Source organism: Brienomyrus brachyistius, chromosome 16, assembly GCF_023856365.1.
Source record: "Brienomyrus brachyistius isolate T26 chromosome 16, BBRACH_0.4, whole genome shotgun sequence".
In the NCBI taxonomy this organism is placed as follows: domain Eukaryota; kingdom Metazoa; phylum Chordata; class Actinopteri; order Osteoglossiformes; family Mormyridae; genus Brienomyrus; species Brienomyrus brachyistius.
Window position 1 is genome coordinate 26,840,928 of NC_064548.1, and position 20,215 is coordinate 26,861,142.

General features: G+C 39.5%; 1 protein-coding gene and 2 long non-coding RNA genes across 6 annotated transcripts in view; 2 read left to right on the top strand and 1 right to left on the bottom strand.

Annotated features, from left to right (window-relative positions):
- Positions 1–849: 849 nt before the first annotated feature.
- LOC125709588 (uncharacterized) overlaps positions 850–20,215 on the bottom strand; it is a 42,509-nt gene continuing 23,143 nt past the window's right edge. Inside the window, exons 2-3 of the long non-coding RNA XR_007382756.1 lie at positions 4,513–4,618; positions 850–1,051 (exon numbers count right to left, since the gene is read on the bottom strand). This is a non-coding gene — a long non-coding RNA (uncharacterized LOC125709588). The remainder of the gene's footprint in view (positions 1,052–4,512; positions 4,619–20,215) is intronic.
- On the top strand, positions 2,700–3,573 carry LOC125709586 (uncharacterized). Of its 4 annotated transcripts, XR_007382753.1 has the most exons (5): positions 2,700–2,825; positions 3,017–3,067; positions 3,153–3,220; positions 3,291–3,409; positions 3,496–3,573. It is a non-coding gene; the product is annotated as an uncharacterized LOC125709586 (long non-coding RNA). The 4 variants fall into 4 exon arrangements; XR_007382751.1 differs by lacking the exon at positions 3,153–3,220 and having other exon boundaries at positions 3,017–3,118; XR_007382752.1 differs by lacking the exon at positions 3,153–3,220 and having other exon boundaries at positions 3,017–3,084.
- LOC125709583 (POU domain, class 4, transcription factor 1-like) lies at positions 10,604–13,519 on the top strand. The gene is made up of 2 exons (XM_048978179.1): positions 10,604–11,027; positions 11,371–13,519. Exons 1-2 carry the CDS (start codon positions 10,905–10,907, stop codon positions 12,346–12,348), a joined length of 1,101 nt encoding a protein of 366 aa, XP_048834136.1. The 5' UTR covers positions 10,604–10,904; the 3' UTR covers positions 12,349–13,519.

Consider the following 20,215-nt stretch of genomic DNA (forward strand, 5'->3'; position numbering starts at 1 on the left):
AGAAGGATATCCTGCCCAAAACCCACAGGTTCATATGCTACACGACTGTCAGCTTCTACTGGCGTTTTAAAACACATTTGTGAAAGCAGATTTCATATGTGATTTGACATAAGTAACAAAAAAGTAACATAATTCTTTTTGTTACTCTTGCATACATAAAAATATAGTGAATGATTTCCACGTTATAATTTTGCCTTGATTCTCACAGCACCCTGAAGAGCAGTCAAAATGAGTGTTAGGGAGTATGAAAATGCAAATATCTCATCTAATCATCCCATAATATCCCCTTGTTTTAAGTTTCACTTTGCAAAGAAATACATCCCTTGACAACATAGTGAAAGATCTTGTGAAATCACTTGTCACTTTATTCACAATATCTATCCAATCATTTTATTGTTTTTCAATATGTATAATTTATTTGATAAAAATATGAGAAGCAAAGAAAAAATTTGTGAGCATTAGAAAGACTGGGATTGTGCGTGTACCGCTGATGCATTATTAAATGTCAAATCATTATTACTTTGCAGTTAATTCCATACATAATATGAACAACATTGCTCATGACTACGCTCAGGTGTATAACATTTGATTTGTAATCCATGAAGGTTTCCTTTTATTGGATTCCAAAGGTAAAGCTTAACATAAGCTCCCGTTTCAGAAAGAGATGATCGTTATGCAGTTTAATGGTGCTGTTGAACCCACTGGTTGTAATGCCCAGTAAAAGTTGGCAGTGGGAGTTTCAACACTCTTCGTACAGTTTCCAGATACACACCCGACAATTACAAAAAAACAAACAGTCTGATAGCAATATAACCCAGAATTCAACATCCAAAAATCTTACATCCCTGATATTATAAATATGGCTTTTTTTTTTTTGGTAAAAGATACATTAAAACGTAGCAGATAGTAAACTGGCTCAGCAGGACATTTATCCAGGGTACTCACATCATTCGAGGGCCAGCGGTGGAGAAGCAGCAGAGAAAGGCTGCCGGCGATCTGGGATCCACTGCAGGCTCCAGGGAGAGGTGCAGGCCACCGAGTCAGGACACCGCTTGGGTTATGAAAAAATAAAAACAAACTGCGCTTTGGGTGTCAGGAAACCGGGCGAAAGGGTCAAAAGAAGCCCAGAAGACTGTGCTCCGGCCAGTATGAGAATGTGAAGGGAAGGTAAAAGGCAAAGCACTGTGTGCTCAAAGCCTATTCCCTGCCCTGAATGAAAGCAGTCCCTAAGACTGAATGCGTAATGAGAGCCTGGCTCCAGAGATTTTAGCTTTCTTAATCATGTTCATAATTAATTCAAGAACATTGATAATTTCATTACATTCTTTTTGTCTTATCAATAAATGATGTGCCTGCACTTTTGGTCTTGTGTACCAGGAGAAGGAGATGCGTGAGTAATATGGCAGGAAGAACAGGGAGATAAATATGATACAGACAGCAAAGTGGTAATTATAATCCCTGACCAGGCCACCAGCATCAAAACATAAAGTCAGACGGCCACAAATAATTAATAAGCTCTTATGTGGGGGAAACGCGACCCTAATAGCTATATTGGTTCTGTAAGCAAACATTTCCCCATCACACCTTGTTAAGGTGACACCAACGAGCCTGACTTGCACCTCAGCTTCAGGTAAATGTATTTGGTGATCTTACAATTAGCCCTGCCTCTTCTCTCTCTGTCTTTCAGATGAGTTAATTAGAACTTGTTTGAAGATTATTATAGGGTCAAGTTGCTGCTTCTGGTTTCTAGAGAATTCTATGCAGCTGAGCAAAAGCAAAAAAAAAAAAAAAAGTGTGACATGCTTATAATTAAATGTAATTAGACACTATATGTAATTAAATATGTAACATATATAATTAAATATTGTGATTTTTTTTCTCTAGTTCATTTTAGAACATTCAAAAGGGCCTTTCCTCTCGTTTGTCTGTAATTGATTTGCTTCTCTATTAATATCTGCATAGAATTACATTAAAGTGAAGCACAGAAATAGAACAAAGACAGAAAGAATTAATATTTGATATCACAGAACCATCTTGTTTCTTTGAAACAAAGTATATGACGACAGAAAGCACTTGATGTCATATCATGTTTCACACGGTTACCTGCTTATTTACTGCACCCTGTGGTAGAGGCTGATCATATGGACACACAACAGCAAAAAACGTGTCTCAGTAGTTGCCGGTGCTGCCTCGTACCCCCAGGGCTCAGGGTCACCTCTCTCATTTTCCACAATGTATGTGCATTTCCTCAGCAGTCCAAAGCGTGCAGGTACTGCCCATGGAGCGCGATTGTGCATGTGTCCTGTCATGGAGCCCAGTCCTGTCCCAGGTGTCTCCCTGCAGCCTGAAACAGGCTCCAAACGCCCCCCCCCCCCCAACACTTACCCATGGCAGAGTAAAGAGTTAGAATCTGGACAATTGTACAATTTATATTTGCAGATTTCACATTTTAATGAATGTTGTGTCCAAATATCATATTAAAAGCCAAAAAATATTAAAGTTCGAGTCTCCACCAGGGTTTCACGTGTGTGGCGTTTGCATGTCCTCCCCATGTTGTCGTGTCACATTTCCTCCGGGTACTCCGGACCCCCCCCCCCCCACCCCAAAGGAAAAAAAAAACATGATGAGGTTAATTGGCGTTACCGTATCGCCTATAGATGTGAATGGTGTGTGTGTGAGTGAATGGTGTGTGTGTGAGTGAATGGTGTGTGCGAGTCAATGGTGTGTGTGAGTGAAAGGTCTGTGTGAGTGAATGGTGTGTGTGTGAGTGAATGGTGTGTGTGAGTGAAAGGTGTGTGTGAGTGAATGGTGTGTGTGAGTGAATGGTGTGTGTGTGAGTGAAAGGTGTGTGTGAGTGAAAGGTGTGTGAGTGAATGTGTGTGTGTGAGTGAATGGTGTGTGTGTGAGTGAAAGGTGTGTGTGAGTGAATGATGTGTGTGAGTGAATGGTGTGTGTGAGTGAAAGGTGTGTGTGAGTGAATGTGTGTGTGTGAGTGAATGGTGTGTGTGAGTGAAAGGTGTGTGTGAGTGAAAGGTGTGTGTGAGTGAATGGTGTGTGTGAGTGAATGGTGTTTGTGAGTGAAAGGTGTGTGAGAGTGAAAGGTGTGTGTGAGTGAATGGTGTGTGTGAGTGAATGGTGTTTGTGAGTGAAAGGTGTGTGAGAGTGAAAGGTGTGTGTGAGTGAATGGTGTGTGTGAGTGAAAGGTGTGTGTGAGTGAATGGTGTGTGTGAGAGTGAAAAGTGTGTGTGAGTGAATGGTGTGTGTGAGTGAATGGTGTTTGTGAATGAAAGGTGTGTGAGAGTGAATGGTGTGTGTGAGTGAATGGTGTGTGTGAGTGAATGGTGTGTGAGAGTGAATGGTGTGTGTGAGTGAATGGTGTGTGTGAGTGAATGGTGTGTGTGAGTGAAAGGTGTGTGTGAGTGAATGTGTGTGTGTGAGTGAATGGTGTGTGTGAGTGAATGGTTTGTGAGAGTGAATGGTGTGTGTGAGTGAAAGGTGTGTGTGAGTGAATGGTGTGTGTGAGTGAATGGTGTGTGTGAGTGCATGGTGTGTGTGAGTGAATGGTGTGTGTGAGAGTGAAAGGTGTGTGTGAGTGCATGGTGTGTGTGAGTGAATGGTGTGTGTGAGAGTGAAAGGTGTGTGTGAGTGAATGGTGTGTGTGAGTGCACTCTCGGATGGCTTGGCACCCCAATTTTGGTTCTTTCCTGCTGTGTGCCCATAGGCTCTGGACCCACCGTGACCCTCTGTAGGATAAGTTGTTACAGAGACATGGATGGATACATACAGTACATCCTGTAAATGAACAACAATGTCCCCCTAAATGCTAATTTGAGGATTTGTCTACATGTCATTATGGACACAGCTGGTTTCATTACATGACTAAAGAAAATAACCACTAACAGTTAGTAACAGTTTCTCTGATATTTCTGGCATGTATCTGCGATGTAACCAGTAATCATATCATTGCCTGGATGAATTAATGCTGAGATGAGTTTTGTCATATGAAGCCTTGAGATTATAAACTCGATGTGAAACACTGTAAGTCACAGTCCACTGAAGGATGGTAACAAAAGGGATAAATTAAATCAGCCCAACTAACAGAATGACTGCGGTCTAAATGAGGAATCATTTCAGCCCTAATTTTTTACTTACCTGGCAAAATGATGATTTCACATTATATAATTAAAGAACAAATAAAAAATAGAGCCTATTCAAAATTTTAGCAAAAGACTTTACTAACAAATCCCCTTAATTAAATATAATAAGCCTCATAAAACATATACTCAGAAGCACGTACACACACATGCACACACTCACATTATCTGGATAACTTGAGCAAGGGGCTCAAGACATGCTTTACATTTCATTCAAGCTGCAAATTTTAATCACGTTACACGTGAACTATGCGTGTAGCGCTCATCCTGTGCTCCGGCAAACAGATTGTTACAATACTTGTAATGATGCGGCAGCCCAGCTGTGCTGGTGGAGAGGGCAGAAGGGCTATAATATTACCATAATAATCCGCCTGCAGTCCCCAGGGTCTTCTGATGAGAACAAGTCGCTGTGCTGCAGGGCCTCATCTGCAGAGTGGCTCGCTGACATGTGTGCCGAAACCAGCCTGAAGGCAAAGCAATAAAATCACCTTAATGCCAAATAACAGCATAAATAACAACTCCTGAAGTGCTTCAAGTGCCCTCAGTAATCCAGTGACGGACTTCGTTTGTGATAATCAGCTTCCTCCCCAAAGATATATAGCATACATTCATATATGCACACAGGAAACATTCATATGGTTCATCAGGAATGCAAGGAAATAAATGAACCTGTTTTGTTAGTATTTGCTTTGGGGAAAGATGTAGACCATGAAGGTGAAGCTTCCTTCGTGTGCTTTGGATGCTGAGTCTATGTCCGCTTGCTTCCTAACTTCAGAACAGTGTTAATAAAAGGAAGGTCTGGCTGGAATACTGCTTCAGAGAGCTATTTGCAGGATTAAACAGAAGATAATAACCATGCCTGTGAGCATCATACAAATGTCTGAAACGATGTAAATAAAATGTGGAATTTAAGTCTGATCACTGCCTTTTATTGAATGTTCCTATCTTAATTATTATTATGGAGACGGAGTACATTACTACTGTATATATCTGAGTATACTAGTGTTTATGTGAAGCAATTTAGCAAAAAAAAACTTTGGAAAGTTAAAGTATTATCAAAAATTGCTGATATGTATTGTATTTGTATTATATATGGGTATATTGTTTATATTCTGCATGACTGCTTTTTCATTATCATTACCGTAGTTCATCGCGTTAAGTATATTAGGTCTAAATATAGCAGAGAACTGGGGAAGACCTGGGAGAGATCTGGGAGAGATTTGAGAGAGAACTTGGGGAGATTTGGGGAGATCTGGGAGAGATATGGGGGAGATCTGGGAGAGATTTGAGAGAGAACTTGGGGAGATTTGGGGAGATCTGGGAGAGATATGGGGGAGATCTGGGAGAGAACTGGGTGAGATTTGGGGAGATCTGGGAGAGAACTGGGGGAGATTTGGGGAGATCTGGGGGAGATCTGGGAGAGAATTGGGGGAGATTTGGGGAGATCTGGGAGAGAACTGGGGGAGATTTGGGGAGATTTTGGGGAGATCTGGGAGAGAACTGGGGGAGATTTGGGGAGATCTGGGAGAGATCTGGGGGAGATTTGGGGAGATTTTGGGGAGATCTGGGAGAGAACTGGGGGAGATTTGGGGAGATCTGGGAGAGAACTGGGGGAGATTTGGGGAGATTTTGGGGAGATCTGGGAGAGAATTGGGGGAGATTTGGGGAGATCTGGGAGAGAACTGGGGGAGATTTGGGGAGATTTTGGGGAGATCTGGGAGAGAACTGGGGGAGATTTGGGGAGATCTGGGGGAGATCTGGGAGAGAACTGGGGGAGATTTGGGAAGATCTGGGGGAGATCATGGGGAGATCTGGGAGAGATTATTGTCAGCACCGTAAACATCCAGAGGTCTAATTTGAATTGACACATGCAGAATAAAGCCTGTGGAACGAATAGGCATCCATGGAGCAGACTGCTATCACCAGCCACAGAACGTGGAAGCCATCTTTGCAAAGGCATATTTTGAACATTATGAGTCAGTATTATTATGTAATGATGATGATGTAAGATTATCATAAAAGTTTATTCCCCACATGGACTTGTAATTAGACTAACATTCACTGATTCTTTATTTACACCTTCATACACGTGTTGTTTTAAGCTCTGGGTGAAACACTGGTACTTTTTGTTTCACTGTTTACTGAATTTGTTTTTAAATTAAGGCCATTAATGACCACAAGTAGCAAAAAGTCCCTCATGTTAAAGCAATGTCTCAGCGAAAGACGACACATGCTAATGTCATCATTTTGGGGGTCGTTGCCTGTTTTATACACTTGTTCCCTTGTATCTTGTATTAACTTTTAAGATGCTCGAAATTTTACTTAGGAGTAAATGTACATCGATGACAATTTACTTGAGGAGACACGGATAATGTAGTGGTGCATTCTTGCTTAATGCATTGATTAACCAGTAAGTAAGTGTTAGCGACATGCTGATCCCATGTTTGTTCATCATGAGGCAGCCATGATGGTTCATGCATTTCATGCAGGAATTATAATAGCTAATGATTTGTTCTTGAGCACTGAGTTACTTCTGCCACCTCAAGTAAAGTGCTACCTGTATATCTAACCAAGAGCTATACTCAGTACATAAAGCAGCCAGTAATTCCATCTTTCACAATCCAGAGACGTTACCCTGCAATGCCAATTCTGTCTGCCTTTCTTTCCAAATAAGCCTGATACTTATTTTGCGATCCGACCAATCATTATTAACCAACCATATTCCCACCAATCACTAATAAATGGATACAAGTGCAAATAGCCAATTATGTGCAAGGACACATTGAACAGTCATTTAACATTTATGGACTTGATTCACATGAAAATCTGCCTGGCACATACAAGAGACGTTTGAAAACAAAAAGAGCTACTGTTCTGTGTTGAATGGTTGGTATGTGTTAGCGACACACAGACAATGTTTAGGGGCAACTGAAAGTTACGAACATGAGAGTGGAGCGAAATAATAAGAAAAGCCAAAGTAAGTTCCGGCCGGGAGTGAGTTAATCTGAAAATCTTTACGGAGCCATGGATCACGCAGTGCATCCTGCGCTTCCCAGGGTCACTGCCAGTGGGGCTCAGCACGGTCAGCGCCGCTAATCAGTAAATGAAAGCTGCAGGTGGGCAGGACCCGGTCCCACTGCACCCAGCGGCGTGAAATGGTGGCAATGCCTCATCCGCCCCCAGCCGCTCTGCACACACACACACACACACACACACACACACGCTAATCAGCGTGTCGCCCTCCTTTTGAGTCACCGCTTGGAGGCATAGAGGCTCTGAGGACTGGGATGGGACTACAGGGGTAATTAATGCAAGCATTTGTCACTGATTAAGCTTTGAATGGAAAAGGTCAGCTGAGAGAAGCGACCACTCACCTTCTGCCTTGCTCTTAGGGCAATCTAAACCTTTCCAGGCGAAATGGTAAGGTGCCATTTCACACGGAGGGAAGCCTGATATAAAGACACCATGTGGACTGCTGATTCGCAGGCCTCCATTACCCTTACAATTCAGACCTGGAGATGTGCGCCACTTCGGGATGAAAAATAAGGCCATAGACAAGATCAATAGACGCTGCAATCAGAAGTCATACTTCTTAATTGTCTGGCATACATCTATGGCTGGAAGATCACAACACCCAGCTTTAGAATTTACTCTGTCACACAAAGAATGTATTTGTATTCTATCCATGTCATCCTTAAAAGCACCACAGAGTCCTCTCAGAGTAGTTTAACTTCAGTATTTTAATTCCAGCAAACACTTAAATGAACAGGTTTTGTCAGCAATGCACATGCGCTCATGATATCCATACTACATGGAATGCAGGGTTATATCGTTTGAGATCCTTTATGGCATCTTTATGTAGTTAATAGTACAGAAAATTAAATGTACACTTTATAAATCTGGAAATTTTATAAGAAAAGTTTATGTTACAGTAAAATCTCTCACAATTTTCAAAAGTAGGATTATTTCTGGAACTGTGAGTAAGAACTTTACGGATCCATTGTTTTTCTTACAGCAGATTCCCATAAGGAAAGATTGTACTAGAACTCAAATACTGTAAAACCCAACATGCAACATAATTGTAATAAAAACACAAATAATGGGCAATTATTGATTTTCTCTTTTTTAAGGATAAACCTTTTCATCCATGCTGGTTGTTTGTCCAGGGAACCCAGCTGTCTAAGAAATTCAGTGCCGTGTGCTGCCTGGACTGGACTCCTCTCCATCACAGGACCCTTAGACACAAACACTGACCTACTGTTCTGTTGATGAGACAGTCAACACTGGGAAAATTCCAGTCATCAATTCACCGGATATCACAAAACCTCAGAACACAATGAAAAACATAATGTCCACCATTACATAGTTGCATCTGGATTTGAATCCATAAAGGAAAGTGTGAAGCATTTAGCCTGTTTCCCAATAAGACACTATTACACATCTATAAAAATCACGGGCTCCACTGCATTGTCTATCATTAAATTAAAAACAATTACTACAATGCTAGATAGCTAGATAAATTTAACACCCACATAACCATGTACACCAAATTCATTCAATCTTTTCACAAATTCAGACCCCATTCATCACTTAAAATTCATGTTGTGATTTTATGTATCATATACATACGTATACAGACACACACACATACATGCATTCATACATGCATATATACAAATCAGTCGTACAACTAATTGCATGTATATTGTTTCGATAAAGATTTATACTATACAACGCAAAGACCCGACGTAAAGAGCTGAAACGTTTGGAGTAGATAATACAGCATACAGAGTTTAATCAGTTTGCCAGTTTGATGCTAAACCCATAAACCTCGCATTACGTAAAACGGCCTAATCAAATGCGCAATCAAAGCTTTGCCAAATTTAATGATCCAAAATGTTTAATTATATGAAGATTTTACGAGTGTTATCTTTTACACATTTGTTCACCTTCTTCATTCTCATTTTCGGCTAAGTGACTATGACGTGCAGTCAGTTGCCGTATTCAGACAGCTTCCCCAGTCGCCACCAGTCCTGCGGTTCCGTCACACCAGGAATTCGGACGGGCAGAGATTTGGAGTGACAATTCTAAAGCAGAATCAGTTTTAAAATGTTCACTCTTGGACCTACCCGTTATTAAGACTGCTACGTGACATAACCAAAAACAAATTCATGCTTGACTAGGTACACTATCCTTGACTTATAAACTGGATATTAGAGAAATTACATGAAAGTACATTTTTAATAGTTTGTTACGAAATCTACGTTTCGGACTATTTTACGTATCGGATGTAGACCCGTAAGAGTGTATTATAACGGTTGCGTATTGATACACGTACCGAGTGTGAATAGTGCAGGCAGGGGCATAAGTGGCGGAGGAGGGGCGAGAACCGCCCATTACGTCCTTTGGATTCATTCATCCCCCCAATCATAGACCTTACTATTTAAATTAAGTACCCCTCCCCATATCAAACTGTCTCTTGCACAAATGAGTATAGGTTACATAAAACTTGCATGAATATAGGTTACATAAAAGTCGCTGTCCGAGTGATCAGTTTATTATTATATTTAGTGATCAGATTATTCCTGCCAAAAAAGTTAAGTCTTATGATTGTAACAAATGGGATTTTAATGCGACATTTCGAATTCGTGATAATTCAAACGTCAAGTTTCTTATTAATTAATGGCATGTATGCCTGCATAAGTTAGCGTTTCGTAAATTTTGATAAACCACAAACATTGCTGCAGTATCAATAATTAGCCTATCTCCGCATCCATAGGTAGGTGAAAGAATTAAATGCAATGCGTTTTAAGTAATAACAAAACCCCACTTAACTTTGCAATAGCTCTTCTGTTTACTCAGAAACACTTTATTGAACTTGACGCTAATAACAAGCCAGACAGTTAGGCAAAGCTCGCGAGGCGTCTGCATCCCCCAGGGAGCTTCGGATTCATCAGGCTTCCATTTACTCCGTCCAGCAGATGTTATCGATGACGATATGATACTGAATTATTTTATGGTTTTAATAATGATGATTATATACTGTAGATTACATACGTAAGACAATCATAACTCATTATATCTATCTATAAAGTTTTAGAATATATAGCGTCTACCAGTACTTTTAATGTAGGCAAAAAATTTAAGTTTGGACGTGGTGAAACTACTTTAATTATTATTATTATTTTATCATTATTATTATATGCGATTATTTTTGTTGTTGTATTGAGATTTCCAGGTAGTAATTAACATTTATTATATTAACAAGTTAAGCCTCACATAGCACGACAAACCTAAAACAGATAAATTAAATGAGTATGATGCTAGTAGGCTATGTTTGCTTGCTCAAAAACAGTAGTCAGCGAATACGCCTGCGCACAATCTACAGGTGTAGAAGCCATGCTTTATACCTCCCGGTCCTCAAAAAGAATCCCGCCGCCGACGTGTCGGAGTGCCGGAGAGGCGACCGGACTTAAAGCGTCTGTCATCTGTCAGCCTGCACGGCTTAGTGTCTCGCGAGAGAAGCCGCAATCGCTTGACGAGATCTGAGGGACTCAGGTGTAGGAGCTCTTCTCATCCCAGCAGTAGGAAACAGCGAACAGACGAGTGCGACTGGGGCTGCAAGCATCAGCGTATGATCTGCCGACTCGAAACCTGCACTCAGCAGCCCTACTTATTGCATCACTGGTGAACAAACCCGGAGCGGTACCTTTCTCCTGTGCACTTTAATTATTTCGAGGATCCGCAATTATGATGTCCATGAACAGCAAACAGCCACATTTTGCCATGCATCCGACTTTACCTGAACACAAGTACACCACTCTTCATTCCAGCTCAGAGGCGATTCGGAGAGCCTGCCTGCAGACTCCACAGGTAAAGTAGCTAAAGTTATCTCGTGTCTCCTTCTATGCCAGGCTCTGCCCGTTTGTAATAAGAAGGAGTACTGCGAGGCACAGGCTGACAAGCGGCGCTTAATGTTTTTTTCATGTATTCCTCGGCAATCATCTGAACGCCTGTGATCTTTTTTGAAGGCATATTCACCGAAGGCTGCGACTTCTGCCTTTTTGTATTAATTTTTATGACTTCAGCTTCAGAAAGGAATATTCAGAATATGCTCTATGATGACAGTATTCCCCAGCTGAGGTTAACATATCCATTTATTCCTAGTCCTCTTTTTTCTCACCATTACCGTTTCTCTCCTTCTTCCCACTTTCAGCTGCAGAGCAACATCTTTGCCAGCCTAGATGAGACGCTGCTGGCCCGCGCCGAAGCCCTGGCAGCCGTGGATATCGCAGTGTCTCAGGGCAAGACCCATCCCTTCAAGCCTGATGCGACGTACCACACCATGAGCAGCGTGCCGTGCTCGTCGACCTCCACCGTGCCTCTCGCCCACCATCATCACCACCACCACCATCATCATCACCAGAACCTCGAACCCCCAGACCTCATGGAGCACATAAGCTCGCCTTCTCTGACCTTAATGACCGGTGGACACGACGGGACCGGAGGTGGCGGAGGCGGCGGCGGTGGGGGAGGACTGATCTCCACCTCTGCCCATCCGCACTCACACATGCACGGCCTGGGCCATCTTTCCCACCAGGCTGCAATGAACATGAATTCCCCCCTTACGCACCACGGGCTTTTACCTGGCCATCACGGAAGTTCCCAGAACACGCCAGGACTCCACACAAACGGACTTCCCTCCATTAACGACTCAGACACCGATCCAAGGGAATTAGAGGCGTTTGCGGAGCGGTTTAAGCAAAGAAGAATAAAGCTCGGTGTGACCCAGGCGGACGTTGGTGCTGCGCTTGCCAACCTAAAAATCCCCGGTGTGGGATCCTTAAGTCAAAGTACGATTTGTCGCTTCGAGTCATTAACTCTTTCGCACAACAACATGATAGCGCTTAAACCTATTCTTCAAGCATGGCTGGAAGAGGCTGAGGGAGCGCAAAGAGAAAAAATGAGCAAACCTGACATTTTTAACGGGGGAGAAAAGAAACGTAAGAGGACATCGATAGCAGCTCCGGAAAAAAGATCTTTAGAGGCATACTTTGCTGTTCAGCCTCGGCCGTCGTCAGAGAAGATTGCAGCAATAGCAGAGAAACTGGACCTCAAAAAAAATGTGGTGCGCGTATGGTTTTGTAACCAAAGACAAAAACAAAAGCGGCTAAAATTTTCTGCTACCCATTAACTGACTGAAAAAATAGTTGCTTTTGACCGTGTTTTGGGACCAAGGAGCATCCAAATAAATATAAATTTCTGTCTTCCTTTTTACGAAGGCTTTAAACGTGGTATATTAATGGAACCGGTTGTATAAGGCTTATTATTACGATATATTTTATTTATTATTTTCTCCCCAGTCATCTTCGTTTCACTGATGAATGTGAAGAATGCAAATGTTTGCTGATTCAGTATATACCCCATTCTTGGTTGGTTGGATAAAAAGCCCTCTGTTCTCTGAATTTTATTTAATTTATGTATTTCTTTTTAATGTGGTAATATGCTTTCATATAATGTGTGTCTATTAAATTGCTAAACATTGTAAAAAAAATAAGATTATCTGTTTGTTACCTCATTATTTACGACTGTAAAGTTCATTTGCTAGCTTGGTTATTTATTTATGTGATTACATAAATAAATAAACAACGTTTGAAATTGCATTGTTTTAACATTAAAAAATCCATCAAATATCGGGCTCAACTTTCAGTGTTGCCCGTAATCCGCGTAACTTTTCTCACTGGTCAATATTTCTAAGGTTTGCATGATTATAAAAAAAACTCCAAACGTAGAAATGGCCACTGTAAAATGCGACCGCAGAAATTTACTTTGAATTTGCACTAAGATATATAGTTATTTAGGTTATGTTCATTAGCTAGATATGTTAATATGGTTAACTGTATATATGTATGACACCTTCTCAGAATTCAGAATCTGAATCCCAAGTTAAAAAAAAACATGGATAAATGGATACGGAATTTTAAAATAAAAAATGGATCTTTAACACGTACGATTCAGTTTTATTAAGTTATTCAAAAATATTATTTCTTATTTTTTCCGATGGTTTCTGGTAGAACACTTTTTGGTATCCTATAATTTACAGTACAAACATTATGTGCGTTCAAATAACCATATAAGCACTAACGGTAGACCTTTGTGTAAGGCATCAGTACAGCCTGTTCTCACGTAAGAACAGAATGGTATTTTCGCATTGCCTAGGGAAAACAAAATGACAACAAAAAATACAAGTGAAATTTTATTTTTTTTGCACAGATATGTTTACAAACTACGCCCACGTGAAACGTGCACCGTGACGATGTCTCGCTGTCTTTTTCCTCGCCCCTGTATGTTTTCAGTCTTCAGCTATGATTGTGTCTTCCTGAGTTGTGTTTATATTCAATAAATTCTGTAAGCCAAATCCAACAAAAGGGAGCTACATCCCCACCACCTTGAAATGATAATAAAAAAGAATAATCATAAAAGTAAGAGAACTCCACTTACGTTTTTGAGTGAAACACGTAATATTTTTATAGTTGATAGATCGACTGCTCATTCTTGTTGTTCCATATATTTCATGCCATTATATGAAGTTCTCAAATAGGCAGTTTCTGTTTAACAGCATCATCACCATCAAAAACTATAAAAATCAGATACAACGGTGATAACGATATCGACTGTGCATATCTAAAAGGAATACTTCAACACTGTACGAACAGTTTTCGTGTACAATGTTTTTAGTGTGTGGATTGTTTAAATGAAAGTGCATGTAGTTATGAAGTTATGCTACTTACTGATTGTTTTTCAGGACAAAAACTCAAAGAAAACATGCAAGTTTACGGACAAATTTTCCTGAATAACCGCAGTATTGTATTATTATGAAACTATTTAAAATACATTTATACATTTTGCGAAACAATCTTGCCTTCAAATGTAGGCCCATAGACGATGAAATACAAACCATTTACTGTTTATTATTATTATTATTATTATTATTATCATCTTTGTTATTATTTGCTTGTTTGTTGCGACTAAATCTCACTTTGTGCAATTCAGAAAATTGGTGAAGGTCAGTCTAGAAAGAACAATTGACTACTTTAATACGTTTTTTATTATGTATTTCATTACTCTGAATTGACAGCCCCAACTATTTCCATTTACTCCGGATGTCGGAAGTATTGTATCAAAAACTGAGAACATGGGAAATACACGTGAATCGTTTGCCGCCAGTTGTTTTCCGCATAGACAATAATAAATTGGTAACTCACACCCAGTGCATGACACTGTCGATATTAGAAATGTTCTAAGATGTTTTAGAAATTTCATATATTCTAAAGCGCAGTTCGGCGGAAGTGTAAGTGTTTACTGTACATCATCCCATGACTAGTTTTTAATTATTTATTTTTTTCTAACAAATTGCATAACAAAAGCAACAGACACAAGAAGAGACATCAACAATAATAACCAGAGCAAGAAAACAATAAGTGATTTGTCTTTCAATATATGTATGTCATTTTATTTTTTTCTAGACTAAAAAAATAAATTAAGTAATCATCTCAAAATTGTCATAAGCAGAAAAATCCAACAATAACAATAATATAGCAGTAAAAACCAATAAATTCGGATATTATTATTATTATTAAAATGATTTGATAGGTCTCAAATTAGTTAGATCTATATTATCTGGTTAAATAATAATAATACAAAGCCCGCACTTTCCCGAAAACGAATTGTTTATGTGATGCAGTATTAATCGACTTTTGGTGATATAAAATGCAATATTTTCAGAGAGCTAACGGGGTTTTGACAGAATCGGCTGATGAAAGTGGTCACAGCTGTAGACCGGGGATATGCGACCTATTTATTGCTTTTGTTTGGTATTTGGCTTCGGAGAAAGGGGATGGTTGATTTGTGAGTAAGGACATTTAGTTTAATTTCTGGGAAAAATAATGAACAATTTAATTATAAATATAATAATAACGGGCTTCGGGTGTTGTTCTGTTCTTAGTATATGCCATGTGTTTTATTTGATACCTATAGTGGTGGTACGAAGAAGAAGAAGAAGAAGAAGAAGAAGAAGAAGAAGAAGAAGAAGAAGAAGAAGAAGAAGAAAGTTGTGACGTGTTAAAAATGCGCACCCTGAAGTTGGACGACAATACATTTACATATTATCCCAAACTAAGGGAGGCAGCAATGATTCTCAGCTTTTAGATCGGTCTATAAAGTTTTCCAAATTTCAGCGAGTATTACCTGATGAGATCTGATTGGTAGGTGAAGTTTAAATGAATGTTTGCAGCAATGTAACTTACGTTAAAAATTTGTTTTTCGAAAATAATTGTTTTCTTTTCAAGTGTTTTGCCAAATTCCAGAAACTTAGAAAAACGTAATCAACGTTTTCACTGCACTCTGCAATATCTAATAGTAATAAAATGACCGTCTGGTTGTAAAAACAGTAGAACCCACTTAATAAAAGTATTTTAAACATAACGGATGTCGATATTTTATTTTTATACGCATTCATTTTTTCATAGTTCATTAAAACACTATAGATTTTATATTTATTAGAATCGTTGTTTTGGTAGCTGTATTTTTATCCCTGCAGAACGATCTCGGGGAGCACTTGCTAATGTACTCATGAACGCAGGCTTCACTGGGGCTCCAGATTTCAGCCATATTTCAGTACCAAGAACAGCTCCCTCGCAGACTGAACGGTAATGCATTATTGAAAGCCTATATCAAACAGCTCTGGGGTGCTGTCTTTCTGAGCTGGGCACGAGATGAAGTCCGACTGTCTGACTGCACAAAAGCTTCTAATATGTTAATGGCCGTAGGGGATGCCTAAGGTACGATTCCCAGCTGCTTCGGCAGCCATATGTCAGGCTGTTTGCCACACGGATCTGTTAATCAAGTACGATTTCATCAGCAGAGGTCTGCGATAATCCGCCGTCAAACTAAAAGCAAAATAATAATAATAATAATAATAATAATAATAATAATAATAATACTTTCCTTTAAAATAATCATCTAAACTACTGTGGTATGAAGCACACCGAAAATCATGCTTCTGAATATTTTACGATCAGCAGAATCTTGTGTACGGTTCATCCTCCAGTCCTTTCATTGCTCTTATGAAACAGGCCAACACGCTGGGCTCCTTTCATGCAGAGACGCTTCCTATCGCTTCTCCCTTTTCCTCAAACGGAAAAAAGGGATTCTCGTCATTGTCTGTAAAAATGACTGGGAGGTTATTTTTGGGTCTTTTCGGGGCTAAAACATTTAAAAATAAATGCAATTATTCCTGTTTAAGTCTAGGTAAAGGATGAACATGATCAAGATTTTTTTTGCAGTAAAATTAAACTGAAGATTCACGCCTATGTGTTTCTTTAAGGTGAGTTAATGTTGACGTAAGCGAAATCTAAAAGCTAAGGTCCACATGAAAGGTGAGTAGGATTTTCAAATGCATAATTTGTTGTCTCCCATATACTGCGATATAGAATAAATTTCTTTAATCGAGAAACTGGAAAATATTCAGATAAAATGGTTTAGGTAAATAAAGCACTTTTTATTAGCAAAGCCGGCCATGTATGCGTGCTTTAATTTAGTTGAACTGCACGACCGCCATAAGGTATATTCTACACAGCTGCGCCAACTGTAATATTGCTTATGAACAATAATCGTGAAAAATGACCCCAAGATACAGATGTCATATGGGAACAGGAGCGTAGACCTTCGAAATCTGTATTCATTTCCAACTTTTATTTACTCAGGAATCTCGGCCAGTAGCGCCGATTCTCGCGCCTCTGATATGGGGTGCTGGCGATGTTGACACAGCGGCAAAATTCAATCACAACGGGTTCGGAATCAAGCGGACAACTTATTTATCCAATAAATCCGCCATTTAGTAAGAAAAATATTTGAGCAGCTGTATTTGACCTCTGGTCACATTTACTGCAATGCCTTTGGAGGAGTAAAATGAAAGCAAGACCTTGTGAGTACTCTGAGTACAGGGGTCCACACATTAGACTGAATCCTGTAGACTTCACAAAAAAAAAACACAAGCCCGCAATAGCAAACAGTTTCTTTTCCAGTTTTAATAATGGCACTTGTGTTCTACCATTTCTCTTCTTGAAATCTAACAGAAAATCTTTCAGCACATTTAATTGCTGAGAATGAATATACTTAACTGCTCCCCCTTTCACAGAATAGAATAATAATAATAATAATAATAATTAATAACTGAAGACATTTCCCAGAAAGATCCTCACATCAGTGAACAGCATAAGGTACTTTATCCTGTAGCCTATACCCTACTTACCCAACTATCCACCATTCTACTCACATTCCTTCATCATTGATGTTTTTTCTCTTTGTATATTAACTTTCTATCAGTCTTCGAATGCATCTGTCAAATGTTCCCTTTTCTGTACCCTTTGCTGTTTGACAGCTTGCTGCTCTGCACTTTTGACCCCATATTGAACACATTTGTCCATCATTATTACCATCACCCACAGCATCCGGAATTCACGGTCGGCATTCTTGATCGTTTTATTGCAGATTTTTATAAGTGCACTCACCTTCAGGATCAATACGTTTTATCATTCGTGTAAGATGCACAAAATGCACATTCCAAATTTCAGGACTCTTTGAGATGTGGCAGATAAAGACAACAGTGATTTCCAATGGAATTTTATTTATATAAAGTCGCTCCACGTATGAATTTTCCTATATGACCCATCTGGAATATCTATTGAGGGCATCAAGTGTCCAACATTACGATTAAGCCTTAATTATATAAGTTCAAACAAAATGAATTTTAAGAAGCATGAATCGCTGAATCTGCTCTATTTCATAGGGTCACAGAGAGTGTAGTTTGCCTAGCATATCGATTCTCTCATTTCCATGACATCATTCAACAATCAAAAAAAAAAAAAAGATTGCAAGGAGGACTGGGCTGGTTGTTTAGAAGCATATTAAATATTTTATGAGGACACTGAGAAGATAGGGAAGACTGTGGTCAAAAAGGTTAGTTCAACTCATTTGCTGAGCCCTGGTAGGCCCTCACTCATAGAGGTGGAGAACAATAATTGTTAATGCAACCTGCTTTGTCAACACTGAGAAAATGGTAATGCCTGCACTGGCCACGAGCCAGAGCCATTCACACAGCACAGTGTGCATATTTAATATCCCAACTTCTAATTTTCACCCTAAAGCTGCCACGGCCCAATAAGAATGTACAGAACGTGAAACACTGACTACTTATTACAACTCTTTTATGTGAAGCACATATTTTGCACACTGGAACCTTAACATTACTGTGTTCATGCTGCCTGGTACCATAAGGTGCAAAATTACATGCAATAGCATTCAAGCAGCCAGACGAGCAGTGTCATCTGAAGAACATTTGCATTAAATGATTATGCAATCATAACCTGATATTAAGGAGGGTTTGGGGAAAATAGCAACAACAATGAAAAACTGCGTAAACATCAGGGTACCTATATATATATATATATAGTGGTAACAAACCCAAATCCAACTAAACAAACAGGCAACCAAGCAAGGAAACAAATTTAGTAGATAGATAGATAGATAGATAGATAGATAGATAGATAGATAGATAGATAGATAGATAGATAGATAGATAGATAGATAGATGGATGAATAAATTAATACAAGCAGACAGACACTAATGAGGATGCTGGGGCAATTTTGTGAGACCATCTCTTTGAACATTAAATGAATGATAAGAATGTGATTAATAATAATACAGAGGTCGATTCTGTCAGCCAACAGAAAACCCTCAGTGGGTTCCATAATTAAACTACATCAACATTTCAAAAGAAGTGCCAGTACTATCATTGCTTTTCAGCCCCACTGTAATTTCAGCAGTCAAACTGTTCATTTGTGTAAACAAGATGAGCAACATGGGTGAAATGGAGACTATTTATTTCCTGGTGAAAAGCCAGAAGTCAACAGTATTGTTTCATTTAGTTCTCCGAATCTGCTGTATGCCTTTTATTAGTAGTTTTCATCAGGCTTATGTTTTCTACATGTGTTTTATGAAAGACGTTCTTCAATGACCCTTTAGGTTCCTCACCGGAAATGGACAAACAAACAAACAAGTAAACAAACAAACAAAGCTACTCCTTCACTACTGATACCACTATGGGGTCTGGTTGATATCGCTCCCCCTGTGTGAGGGTTTGAAAGAGGCAGAGCACCTAATCTTGCTATATATTCAAGATGGATCCCATAACATTCATTGGGACATTCATGTTAAAGCTTTGTTCCACTGGGCCACAGAAAGTCAAAGTTTTGACATCTTCTTACATTATAAACCACAAAAGGAGCCTCGTCCGAGCGTGGATTCCTCACAGGATCTAGACAGTCTCACTCCCGCTGATACTGTTGTGTGCTGTCATTAATATTCCTGCCGTGGCAACGCATGCAGCCTGCAACAGTATCCACTGTATCCCATTGCCGTAACTCTGCACTGCAGGCAGACACTGGCTGGGTCAGCAGGCTAGCTGGCTGTTATAAATCTCCAGTATCAACTCCAAAAGTGACAGATCTGGTGTGCAACGAGTTCATCTAAATTTTGCACTTTGTGGAAAATCACCTCTCCCATTGGTGAATTATACGGAAAGCTGTATACAAACAAGTGGTCATTAAGAATCATAATTAATCATCAAATAAGAGAAATCATATAGTAATTATAAAAACTGATGCAGTATTAGTCCTAGCCGACACCCCTCCACTGAGGTCCAGTGAAATTGGCTGGCAAGTCGATGCCCTAGTGTAGGCAAGTGCCTATGCTGTCTATAAGACTGACCGGCCCTAAGCATTGATTACTGTACAATCATACATTTAAAATAGTTTCTTCTATTTATACTAAAGATTTAAGAGGACTGACATATTTTCATGTTTTAAAAATGTTATACTTGATAATGGTCCAGGTTTAATATTTCATGCTAAATATCATTAAGTCCATTACCTTGAGGCAATAGATGTCCATTAGCATGAAATGATTATGCTTTCACTACTATCCCCTTAATTCAGAGTTG

Bases quoted from the DNA above. Each gene is read 5' to 3' on its own strand.
- LOC125709583 (XM_048978179.1), top strand. From the start codon at position 10,905: ATGATGTCCATGAACAGCAAACAGCCACATTTTGCCATGCATCCGACT. The intron at 11,028-11,370 runs GTAAAGTAGCTA...TCCCACTTTCAG, and splicing joins CCTGCCTGCAGACTCCACAG to CTGCAGAGCAACATCTTTGC.